The sequence below is a fragment of the Haemaphysalis longicornis genome, unplaced genomic scaffold (genome assembly GCF_048455015.1).
Source record: "Haemaphysalis longicornis isolate Haplotype H1 unplaced genomic scaffold, Haemaphysalis longicornis Haplotype H1 scaffold_1, whole genome shotgun sequence".
NCBI classification, from domain to species: Eukaryota; Metazoa; Arthropoda; class Arachnida; order Ixodida; family Ixodidae; genus Haemaphysalis; species Haemaphysalis longicornis.
In genome coordinates this window covers 247,610,597-247,623,677 of record NW_027526203.1, presented here as the reverse complement: position 1 = coordinate 247,623,677, position 13,081 = coordinate 247,610,597, and the positions used below count along the sequence as shown (strand labels likewise).

At 46.2% G+C, this 13,081-nt stretch overlaps 1 protein-coding gene and 1 non-coding gene across 3 annotated transcripts in view; one reads left to right on the top strand and one right to left on the bottom strand.

The window, feature by feature from the left end:
• LOC144143621 (FK506-binding protein 15-like) overlaps nucleotides 1-13,081 on the bottom strand; it is a 204,991-nt gene that overhangs the window by 126,719 nt on the left and 65,191 nt on the right. For both annotated transcript variants that reach the window (XM_077675464.1, XM_077675465.1), the window contains exon 15: nucleotides 3,217-3,312. In XM_077675464.1, the coding sequence (XP_077531590.1) occupies nucleotides 3,217-3,312 (96 nt within the window). The remainder of the gene's footprint in view (nucleotides 1-3,216; nucleotides 3,313-13,081) is intronic.
• On the top strand, nucleotides 9,119-9,279 carry LOC144156388 (U1 spliceosomal RNA). The gene has a single exon (XR_013319771.1). It is a non-coding gene; the product is annotated as a U1 spliceosomal RNA (small nuclear RNA).

Sequence of the window (13,081 nt, the reverse complement as noted above, 5' to 3'; positions counted from 1 at the left end):
ACATTACATAATGAAAGATGAACTTTTGATCTAGGCTTGAAAGTGACATTTCCATTCGAGTCAGGCCTGGTCTCAACCCTGCCGTGTGGCACAAAGGACAAATTGTCCAGGTTAAAAAGAGCAGCTCTCAATTTGGTGTTTATTTAGCAGTAAAATTGCGCTTTTTACAAGTAGCAAAATGATTTCTTTAGAATTTAAATTAACAAAGCAACTGAGATCTGACATAATTAAAAAAAAAACAAATGAACAAAAACAATGCACCCACCTAAGCTAATAATAGGAGAACAAGAAATGTGTAAAGCTCAGAACTTCCAGCATTACCTAGTAGCCCATACGTATGGGTATTTTCTCAGGATTGGCTGCAACAATGTGATGTTTCTGGACGGGATGAAAAGATCTTACATAGTGCATAACCTCTTTTCATGCTTTCTGTCACGTAATGCTCCAGAACTGTCATCTATTAACGCAGGTAGATTAGTCAGTCATTTCAATGCCTCCAATAAACATGAACATGCACTATGAAAGCTAAATGGGAAGATATTTCCTTGATACAGTTGCGCTTCTTTCCCAAGATCCCTCAGGTTCCCCAAATAAAATTCCCCACAACTAGCTTCTATCGTAAGTGAAATCCAAAACCTTGAATACTATTGCCACTGTCAACCTCTCCCAAGTTTTCCATTAACCCTTTGAGGGTCATGGCCGTACATGTACGGCATCGGCAAACACCTTCAAAATGGTCAATGACGTACATGCACGGCATTGCTTGTATCTTTAAAAAGCCCACCTTTTTTGCCATCCTCTCTTGCTTGGCATGTGCTGCCACACTTCAGAAATACGTCAAAATTTTTTCCTTGCGCCGATGGCTCTTCTTTTTATTTTTTTATGATTTACTTCAGCGGCGCGCCGGCCACCACTTGTGCATCTGCTAGCAAGGGGGCGCGCTGGGTATCACCCACCGGGCGCCCGGGCACCTCTTGCTTCTTGCGCCTGCCACAGACCAAGGTCGCCTGCGAAACTGATGAGGCTCTTTTCTCCTTTTTTTTTTGTATTTTATGAGCGGTGATTCGTCTATCGCTCCCGCATCCAGCCGCGCGCGTCCGTGCGCGCGCAGCGGCTGGTTTCGGTATCGTCGTCCGGGCGCTTCCCGCTTTTTGTGCCCGCAAAACTGATGTCTATCTGATTTCGATTCACTCAAAAGGTGCCGGCTTGTTACTCTCTCGTTTTTATTTAGAATTTTTCTTGTGTTACTCATGAATAAACATATATGTAACAACACAAACGATTTTTGTCACTTTATGGTCACTCTAAAAAAATTACGATATTTTTTTCTCGAAATAGATTCATCCGAAGAATTTAAATCAGCAATAAAAAAATCGACCCTGGGGGATCGCATTTGGCGAAAAAATTTGACCCTCAAAGGGTTAAGTGATTCTGACAGCTTACTTTAACTCTTTCGGGACCACTCCATAGGCCATCGATCACATATGATCGATGGTTTCATGAGCCTGCAGAATACAAATTTTCGCTCGATGGAACACCTAGCGACATCTAGGAGATAGTTTGAAAACTATAGTTTTCTCTTTTGTGAAGTTTCTTTTTTTATCGCCAGGTGGCAACACATCAGATATTTTATTCTGACGGGCAGTGGTTTCGAATGTAAACAAACATGGCGTCATACTCGCGCGAGCGCGATAAGAAATCCGCCTCATCTCGTCTCGCATATCTTCGCCTTCTACTGTGGATTTTAACGATGAGAGTGGCAGTGAAGAGTCGGAATGCGGCTTTAGAGATCGGATTTCAGCTCGAGTGAGGATACAGGTGTCGATCATCCTGGAACATCAAATCGCGCTCAAAGGTGGGTGTTGGTTTCGGTTTCAATTGTCTCTGGAGTAGGTATGTGCGCTTGAAATATGTTCTGGCTGGTTTATATTTGTTCGCTAGGGTGTTAACTACCTATGGTGGTGATCTCCTGCCACCATCTCAGAAAGGGATCAAGTTTTCGCCGAGACGAAAGCCCGGCGTGTGCCTGGGCGACGACGTAGCCATGGCTCTAGCGCCAAAGAGATCACGCACAAAAGAAAAAACCAGTTACACCTAGCCACATCAAACTTTCCCGATGAAGAAACAAAGCATTGTGTTAGATTTTGTATATCCTGAAATAATTTTATTCTTTTTTAATATTTTTATATTTACGCTTTTTTTCTATCTTTTTTTGTAGTTTTTTTACAAAGTTCTTACTTTAAGATTTTTTCATTGTTCTATCGTCAGTGTTGAAGCAAAACTTGGTATTGTATGTCAAAGAACATATAATTAGCTGCATTTTGGTATATGCTAAGGTAGGATGGTGCCTTTGCTTTATGTAATAAAAAATTTGTAGCGAGACCTCACTTTTTCATCACTTTTTCGGGCGGTCCCGAAAGAGTTAAGAAGCAGTGGCACAAAATTTTTGTGTTGCACTTCTTTTTGCACTGCTACAGTAAAACCTCATTACAAAAGACACTGCTACAAGAGACACTTGGTTATAAGAGACATTTGAGCGAAAGCAGTTTGGTTGGTTTTCCAATGTTCACCACGTTAGCAACATTGCATACAAGAGACCTTGGTTAGAAGAGACTCGTTTCCCAGGTCCCTTGGGTGTCTCTTGTAACAAGGTTTTACTGTATTGGTGCCTGCCAGCTTAAAGAATGGCAGATTAGACAGACGAATGCATAGTAAAATAATTATTTATGGCCTTGTTAATTCATTAGTTTCTGTTACGTCTTCCCCATGCTGAGGAAGCTATTTACATACTTAGCTTGGAAATTTTCTGTCAGTAGTCCTTTAACGAATGAAGGGGGGCACGGAAAGAGCCCCAGCTAGGAATTCTGCTGCCAATGGTTAATCCAGTACTTTCTTATAACCTCTATAAACTATGTTAGACCCACCTCAACGGCTGCCAAATAACAGCAATTTTTTTTGTTTTCCTCTAGGGGTTTATTGGTCCATACTTATGCCAAGAGGCCAGAATTACTGACGAAGTTAACGTGCACCCAAAAGTAACCACAAGTGAGGGGCACACTCCCAAAGGTTGTAGCTAAGGTGCTCGAAGCAGCCTTGGCTCACACCATCTGGGACCCTTTGACACGCCCAGAAGAAGTGGCTTTGCGTTGAAGAACAGCACACACAGGCATGCCTGCGCAGAGCCCACACGGGGAGGAGGTGTGGAAGATGCCTTGCCTGGACAATTCGCTGAATGTTGTGCAGCAGTGCCTCGCTGTCCATGTATGAGCTGAGGGGTGGAGCTGGGAGCAGCTGAGGCTTCAGGGTGTCCAGCTGCAGCAGGGGCAACATGTTAGAGATGCTAGGGAAAAAAATTCCACTCACACGGCGCAAATTGCAGGGCTGCAAGTAGTTTACGCACTGGTGGCTTCTTTCAGCGTAACACTCAAACCAGCTATCACAATTATGCAACAATGTGGAAGCTAAAGCATTTGCCGCAATGTCGTACAGTCAGCTAATGACTTCGTCAGGTGAAAAGCCAAGCTTTTAGTGCGCCACACTATAGCATAAAATGGCACGGGCATCTATGTGGATGGGAGGTGGGGGTAGTCGGGGCAGGTTAATTTTGGGAAAAAGCGAAAGCTTTCTTAGTGGTACCAATGGCGTTCTGTCAAAACACTAATGCATTTCCCCATAGATTGCTTGGTCGACCTGAAAGCTCTGATAAGATCTCCCGACACACGGCACGTGCGTGAAACCAGGCTTCCGTTGTGTCAAAACGGTTACTTGAAAATTGCGAAAAAGGAACGGTTCTAAGTAAGACAATAGACCTTATGCAAAAGTGCCGCCATCTACCGGAAGAAAAACGAAACGAGCACGCGACGCCATGTTGGGGGATGGCAGTCGCGGGATCGCTTGGTACGGAGCGTGTGAGGGGCTTTCTCGGCTTGGCGATCCTTTTGTGCTCAGATTTAAGCGCAGCAAAATGAGCAACGAGTGATCTGTGGACCTTTCTCTGTTACCCACATTTGCGGGTGACTTCGTAAATACGCATTATGCATCGAAAAAGCAGTCAGGGAGGCACCGGCAGGGAAGCTGTTGGAGGCTGTCGCGTTTCTTCTTTTTTTTTTTGGCTTTGAGAACGCAAACATTGAAAGTACATTCGTGTTGGTTCGCATCCTGCGGGTTTTTCAGGAGTTCATTCCTGAAACGCTTCGAAACTTGCGGGCTGTCCTGAGGTTGAAATGGGGAAGGGGGGGACCTCGCGATATAGCTATACGCTAGGGATCCTCTGGGACGCAGAGGAAACCTGCAAAAGAAACAAAAAACACTTAACAAAATAAATTGCATACCTGGCATTCTTTAACAGCGGAGCTGTTGTAGCTGGCCGTAATGTGTTGCGCGTAACGTGTGTGGCGTGTAACGCATTAAACATTGCCAATAAATTGCCAATGAATAATTAAATTACCAATAAATTGACGAGCGCCAGTGAGCGCATGTCTCGCGGCGACCGCCGAGCGTCCCCAGCACAAGCAAAGACTTTAGAAAAAAAAAAAAACAAACTGTGAACACCTTAACGAGCGAGAAAATGCAGAGCACTCGTGAGCTCATGCCTCGCGGTGACCGCTGAGCGTCCTTTGCTCGCGCCGTGGACAACAAAACTGGGTGCACACTACCACTTAGAAAATTCCGCTCGAAAAATTTGATCTTGGGAAAATAGGCTACGGTCGAACAGCAGGCAACGAGTGGTAAATGACCGATACACAGAATTACCACGTACGTTACTTGCGCTACTCATGGCGCTACGTGAAGGTTGCAACTCTCTCGCGGATCCTTTATTTCCTGTAACGTTTGGCAAACGAAAGTATGCGTAGTACTTCCATCAAAGCCTACCGAACGTCCATTATAAAAAGAAAACGCGGGCGCGCAAAGCACGAACGGCCGACTCAAAACTCTAACCGCACGATAAAGTACGAGCTTACCGATTCAGTGCGTCTTAACTACCAGCAGGGAAGAGTGCTTTGCGGCAAATACAGGGCTAGAAAATAGCTCACTTTGGGAACCTTTTTATTCCTGCACATATTATTCGTTTCGTGACTATTCATGCGATCTAGCTATAATATCGATGCGCGAAGGGAAGTCGACACCAGCAAGCGACTTCATGCAGTGCTCGAGTCATGCTTCAATTGAGAAATAAAAAAAAGATGTGTAGGCTATTTCCGTGGTCGTCCTCGTATCATCTTTGTGCACAGCAAGTTACACGGCAGTATTTGGGCATCTTGGACAACGTTAAATGCCAACGTGCACGTCGCTAACCCCGGGCTATCATGTACACAGCGGTATCCGGAGATCCGGATCTCCCAACATGGTGGAAGCGCACGCAGTTTCCGCAAGAGGGCGCCAGTTTTTGCATTAAGGTCTACACACATATAGATCATGAAGAAGTACAATAGTATATTTGTATCTCATACAAACTACGTATCAGTATACATTTCGATCGCTTGTGGATGCGTTTACTTAGTGTGCAAAAAATCCTCGCATGAGTTCTTTCTTCACTTGCGATTTTGGTCTTTGGAGGCTTGACGATCGACTGGATGCACTTTCAGCGCAGGCTGGATGCACTTTTAGCAAAAGTTTTGACGCACTTTTGATGTGAGAAAGCTTTCCGGCTTCTATCAACTTTTTTGAGGAAGCGATGGTATTGATGAGAATGCTTTTGTTCTTGCATTTCCGTTCATAATGATACTAGAGTTGTATTTAAAAAGGTCTTGTTTTATTTTAATAACTCTGTCTTCCCCTGAACTGTTTCCGCATTCCCACAACCTCAACACACATCCTCACTGCACAGGCTGTCTGACCTAACAAATAATTGCTCATCCCACCTCCTTAAATGACAACGGGGCTCAAAGTGACAACGGGGCTCTAATACCCCTGTCAAACGTGCCTATTTAAGTGCACTTCCGCCGAGTGCACTCGGGCTTCCCAAGTGACACTTAGGCTGCGCGCTGCTAAACGACGAAATAAAGTGCCCTTGGCCGTGATGTCAGTGACGATAGCCGTCGTAAATATTACGCAAAATTACTTGAAATCCCCCCTCTTTATCACGTGAGGAATATTGTAAACAATTCGTTGTGTTTGAATTGTTTAAACTCGCAATCGGCGCATCGCACAAGACCACAAAAACAGAGTCGGGACGGCGGCTGAACACCGGCGCTTTTATCTTCACTGTTATTCACTGCGCAGTGAATGACAGCTGCATTATTGTTCGGGGGAAATTATCTGAAAGCGTTGAATACAACGGAAATAGGCTGAAACACGAACACAATCACAGGGCCACAAGAAACCACCTACGAGAGCGCCGCAGAGAACGGCTGCCATGGAGCAAAACACCCACCAGGCGGCGCTGGCACGTTGTTGAGAGAGAGGTTATTTTCTTATTTTTCGTCGCTGCTTCAATTTTTGTAAGGGTAAATAAGCAATATATCTATAATTAACTTTTAACGTTACTTATTATCATCTAAACGCTCGCGGTTTTACGTTAATTTTTCCGATTTTCGGACTTCTGTTCACGAGATTACTCACTCGGCGAGCTGGCCCCGGTAAAGTGTGTTTGGGGACCACACTCAGCTTAAAGTGCGTTCCTTGTAAAGTGTCATTCGCGTTTGCCGTTTAGCTGCTCCCGAATGACATTTTATCCAAGTGCACTCCGTGTAAGTGCACTTAAATAGGCACGTTTGACAGGGGTATAAGTGACAACGGGGGTTGTGACACGGTGAAATAAACACGCGCCAGGACATCCTGAAATTATCATCAGCAGCAGCAGCCTACTCAGGTCACTGCAGGACAAAGGCAGCATAGCTGAGCTGAAATTGGCAACTCACAAACATACTGTTCCATAGCAGTAGTTTTCATAAGCTTACTCAGAAAAAACACCCAGAAAGACCACAGGAGGATACACCCACTAACAAAAACACCCCCCCCCCCCCCCCCCTTTTTTTTTACTGTGCTTTGTATTAAGCTTTTTTCCTTTCACTGCTACTTCTGATCCTCTGCTCAGGCTCAGATGAAGCCTAAGAACTCTAACCTTTTTACAGGGAAAATTCAACCTCAGGCCCTCTTTCCTACGAGGACCTTTGCACTGAAAAACTGGTTACATAATAAAATTTACTACGCGTACTGGGTCACTATGTACCAATGACCATAAAACAGGGGTTTTCTGACTCGATCATCCAAGATAATTATAAGGCTGCCTTGGAAAGGGGCACCTCTCTACATGCCGATAAACGTCACGCAGGTTTCACTGCTCCAGGATGGTGGTAAGAACTACAAGTCAACAGTGAAACAGCTGCTCACTAGCAGCATATGTGACGGTTCCAGTTGTGGGGACCCTTGTTTCTCTACGCCTCGCCTGCACATGTTTTCGCGAGCTGATAGCCGCCATTTTGGGTAGCCGGCGCGTCACATGAGTCGTGACCTCTTTGTGACCCCATGCGACACGCCGAACCGGCTCGCCGCGAACGTGTGCGCGAGGGAAGGAGGACCAGTTTGTCTCCTTCCTTCGCGCCACCCTCTCCCCGACCAGGGGAAGACCTCCTCTCCCCCCCGAGCTGACCTGCAGGACGCACGCGCATTCCGCCGGGGAGTCGACTGGGCGACTTGGTCGGAATCGGTTGGCTCGGCAGTGCCTACTCCGAATGCCCCGATGGCGGTGAACCCAGTTGGTTCCACGGGACTCTGCTGAGAGATTCTGCCCTGATCGGATGCAAGGGATGCCTCCCCTGCTCCCGCAGCCATGATTACGGATATCGAGGTCCGAGTACCGTGGCTTGAGCGAGCGAACGGAGCCACTGTCTCCCCGCAAGGGATAGACGTGTTGTCTGGTATATGCCCTGTATCTGCCAGGCAATAAAGCCTCACTTTGGATAACCGGAGCCTGTCTACCGCATGTGAGTACCCGAACCCATGCGCGAGTCTTCGGATTCTGCAGGGGCTAGTGTACGGTGCGTAGCACTTTCTCTAGCGAAGCTAGCCGGGGTCCTCTGCTATCCCGTATGTTAGCCCACACAGTAACTACAGAACGGCCTATGCGGGGCTCAGAACCACAAGCTGTTATGACGCGGAGACAACCAAATTCTAATGTGCACATTCTTCCAGGAAACATATGTCTTAAAACTGCATGCACGTTAGAATTAGATATATGCGGTGGTGGCAGCTCACTTGTTGTTGGCAACCATGCTAGTACGCTTTTCTCGTCGCTTTCTCTGTCACAGGAGTTTTTTGCAATCGGGTGCGGTGCTGCCACTGTTTTGTGAGTTGTCTATCTTTATCTTGCCCGGGAATGGAAGCAGCAGCCACAAATACGCGCTGTGTCTGCTATACTAATAGCTCTATGTGTAGCATTATTCTACCCATGGAAGAGAGTGGCAAGTGGTGAAGCTCAATCGAGGAAACTGCCAGGTGGGTGGCCAAACATTGGCCTTGGATTCTGTCAACTGTGGTTGTGAAGGCATTTGAGAAATGGGGAATTCCCAATGCCCTGGATGGCTTCGAAGACGCAATGTTATGGTTTGGTTTGAGAGTAACAAGAAGTTGTCCCAGAGAGACAGTGATACCATTCGGGTGAACGAACAGCTTGTGCCCACCTGAAAATATGGAATTGCTCATTTTTTTTTGCTTGGAGGAATCAAATGCCTGTTAGAAGTAGGGCTTGTAGTTTTTTGTTTTTTTCCCCCCATCATGGAAGCATACTAGAATTGGGGGCATGTCTGCTTTGGGTTAATATGTTATGTGACGATTTGTCGAGTCAGCAATAGAAACTATATAAATGGGGAATTCATGTATGCATTGTAAAGTGCACCTGCAGATGTACCTGACACAGTGCTCATCACTGCTGGGAAAATGCCTGAACGATGCATTACCCAGCCAGAACCAAAATGTATGGCTCCACTCCCCATGCATTTGCCACTCGAGGAGACACTACCATATGGTAGCTCAATCGGATGTTTTTTTGTATTTACGGGAACTACGGGAAATCTTCTAAACACCCGTAACATTATTTAGACTGCTGAAATGTAGGTAAGTTGATCAAGAGAAATTCATGAGTTAACAAAGTTTTCACCTGCAAGTGAGACTTCATATCAAGATTCTGGTGTTGGAGTTTTGCTGGTAAAGATGGACGAGCTCCCAGGGCGAGGCGTGAGCATTGCACTGCGCTCATGTTGACCCCTGCCACTACCCCAAACAGGGGCAGATGGGGCATGTAATTTTTGTCCGATTGCGGACACATCCTCGGGGAGCGAATTCCCATTAGCGGGGGGATTGTCCTCCACATACAACCCCCCCCCCGGGAATTGGACTCATGAACAGAGGCGCCCCCTGAATTAGAGCCAGGGGGATTGTCAACCACTGCGATTAATGAGGCAGCCTCTTCCATCCCGACTGAGCTACATGAAGGGGATGCTGGATGTGTTAGGCGCTGATGGTTATACATGAGAAGCGGTACAAAAAAAAGACTATCGGGGGGGATCATTACGCCTTTTAAGCTTCAACCCAACAATACACTTGCATTTCCCCCCAATTCATCCAGATGATAGAGACGCCACTGTTTTTTCATAGAAATGGTTTATTTGTCTTCCAGTGCATTTAAGACATTTTAAATTTTGCCCTCTGAATGCCATTAGTGCAGTCACTTGGGTGAGTTAGTCAGTGCATTATGGCTCTGTTGCATACTGTGGCCACACTATGTGGCTGTACTATGTACTACCAAGATACATTGAAATACCAACAGAGTGCATGGCTTTCAGTACATGCTGTGCATCCTGGCAACATCCCGAGTATGTGCAGTTGGAATAAGTTACAAGAGTTTGTGCCCAACCTTGGTATAGAAAGACCATTGTTCAGCATGTGGGAATCTTGATTTGTCCCACCGTAACGTTTGGTGCCTGTTGATGCCGCCATTCCCTAACTTCACTGCTTAGAGTGATAACAGCGCATGACAGTATTCCTTTTTTTTTTCTTTAATTTTGGGCCTAGAGCATGAAAAAAATTCTCCCAAAATGTTCATGAGTTAGCTTGTGCAAGTGACACTGCTCACTTGTCTAAGTGGCACAGTTAGCTAAAGGTAGTGTGGACGAGCACAAAACATGGCAGTGACTTAATCAAGGCTTCAGGGACAGGCCAAACGATTGTTTTTACACACTAAGGTTGGACACGAAGTCTCGTAACTTATTCCTACTGTGCATATGTGGCTTGTCGCCAAGATGCACACCATTTACTGAAAGCCACACACTCCGTTGTTCAATTTGAATGTATCTCAATACAGTGGAACCCTGATTATACATCCCACGGTCTTATGATGATCCTCTTCCCACGACGGATCACCTCCGATTAAAAACCCAGATTATACAACGCCGGGTGAACACGGTCCACTTCACACGACGAACGCTGGAGGGGATCAACTGGCGTTTTTCCCACCCTTTACACCACTTCGCTGCCTCGTCCCAACCTTTACTTCTTAACCCAAGCTGCTTGATGTGCAAAGGTAAACAGCCCATGGCAGGCCCAACCACTTGCTGAAAAGACTCGAGCAAGCAGGGGGGTATTGGCGGGCGGGAGCTTAAAGGCAAACTGCACTCAAAATTTTTTTTTGTCCAAATAAGTAGTCTATGCTCTTAAAATCACCATGGCGAAATCCTTAGCTTCGTAATCACAGAGAGCGCTAGGTACCGCCGTTCAAAGTACCTCCGAGCAGACGACGTTTGCACCTGGCGGAGAGTCGCCGTAACAAGTTCCGAGCGGCCTGTGACGGAGGTTGGGGAACCTGTCCCGTGAAGCTCGCGCTTCTCCGGCGACTTGCAGGGCGATCCGCCGGGCGCAGGGATGCGTTCGCCCGGGGTTTTAAGTGTTTAAATGTTTAAGTGTTTAAATGTTAAATTAAGTGTTTAAACTAACCGCATAGGCAGTAATATCCCCCATTTTTCTCAATGCAAAAAAAAAAAATGATTAGAAACCTAAACCTATTCAGGCGCTTGCGAACGTGTTGGAGTTAGCAAAACTCTTTTTACTTGAAAATATTTTTACTCACAGAAAAAATAGCGCGAAAGGAGCACTTGCCTTACATTTGTCATTCCTATTGCATTTACCACAGAAAAAAAAGATATATTATAAATTATTGACCACTTGCACTTCCGCGTCCAATATTGGCCTCATTTGTGCTGGCCCAACGCCACCTCTATCCTTTAGACATTTCCAAAAGTTTTACGACCCAAATAGAGTTCTTGTACACGCGGCTATAAACATTTGTGCGACTTTTGTCTCCCTAGCTAAGTGAACCAAAATTAGCCTTTCTCGTAGTAACAAATACACCCGCAGAAATATTGGCCGTCGTATTTGGGAAGTGCGAAAACTAAACTGCTCCTCTCCTAAACAATAGATTATATTTTTGTTCGATTCCCAAGTGAAGTATTTACTTTGAGCGTTATTGAAAGTAAAACGTTTTCAACAGTACCTGTCTCTGGTTAAAGTAGAAAACAGCGGTAAATAGGAAGTGTTTTCGTGTTTTAGTGCGTCATTTAGCTCTGGAGGCGGGCTTTTATAGTTTCAGATCCCTTTGATAATTCGATTCTCGATGTGCACACAGGGGAAAAAATAGTCGGCCGATATTCACGAAGCTGTTTGCATGTAATGTATAGTAGAAATAGTGATTTATCTCCGCCCGCGTGCGATTTGTTCCCTTCAGAGAGGGCGACGTGATAGCCGAGGGGTCGGCTATAATAAAAGCTGCTTTTCAATATTGTATACGAGCAAATAGCTTTGTAAATCAAGGTCCGTTTTCTACTTGCAATTCCAAAAATTGCTATTCAGGCAGTTATTATGATAGAAAAAATTACTGTCGGGCGGTCTACTTCATCTCGACTGATAGCAACGGGATGCCGGAATCGCGCCCAACTCCATTATCATGGGCAAACGTTAGTGGAAGTTCTCATGTGTAAATAAAAAAGCGAAACGCGGCGCTACCACACGCATTTGAAGGCGGCTCTGAGCGGCCGCCGGCTGTGGCGCGGTCGCTTCCGTTCCCTCACGTACGTCACGTCCGGCCGCCGCTATGGCCGCCTTTTCTATTCAGTTTTGGTTCCGAAAACGCGAATGTCGCGAGCCGTTTGCGTCGCGCGCGTTGGTGTTTGAAGCGCAGTATTTTGCATTTTGCACCCTTTGTATATGAACTGTTAGGTGACAATATTTTTACGTTGTCGAAAATTTGAGTGCAGTTGGCCTTTAACCTTCAACAGCGTTACGCGGCAGCAGAGCACCAACACACCAACCGCGAGAAGTCAAAGTACAGGTTGCTGGCGGACGGCTGATTTGAAGCTCCCATCTCTCTCTATTGAGCTAACGAACATGAAAACACCTTTCTTTCCCACCTTTTCTTCCATTGCCACCTCATACTATCATTCGTTTCGATTGGTTGATTGATTCGATTGATTTGAGGGTTTAATGCGCCGACGCAACGCAGGCGATGAGGCGCGCCGTAGTGGAGGGCTCCGGATTAATTTTGACCACCTGGGGATCTTTAACTTGCGCCGAAATCTCGTACATACGGGCATTTTTGCTTTTCGCCTCCATCAGAAAAGCGGCCGCTGCGGCCGGGAATCAAACCTGTGTCCTCGTGCTGAGCAGCACAATTCCTTATTCACTGAACCACCGTGGCGGGTCTATCATTCATTTCGCTTTCCCTTCCGTCACCACCAGGTTGCGGCCTTTGCAGTTTAGCACTCTCGCCTTTTCCCCTCTCAATTTGCATGGCTGTGTCAGCCTTCCCCCCTTATCTTGCACGCGCGAGGTGCAGGGCTGGCGGGCTAGCGACAAATGGCAAGCGGGTCGCATGGCGCACGGTTGGCAGGCGGGCTAGCGCAGACACCGCGGGGAGGGGGGGCACAAAATAGGCATTAGTTTCTTAGAAACTTTCAGCTTCTGTTAGGGGGTTTGCAAATTACATGAGACTGCACTAAATATAGTAATTTAATTAGGTTCTTAGCCCACCTGTTGTGTATGACCGTCGACTAGGACGGCATTTCCACATACCTTGATCATACGACCTGGTCAT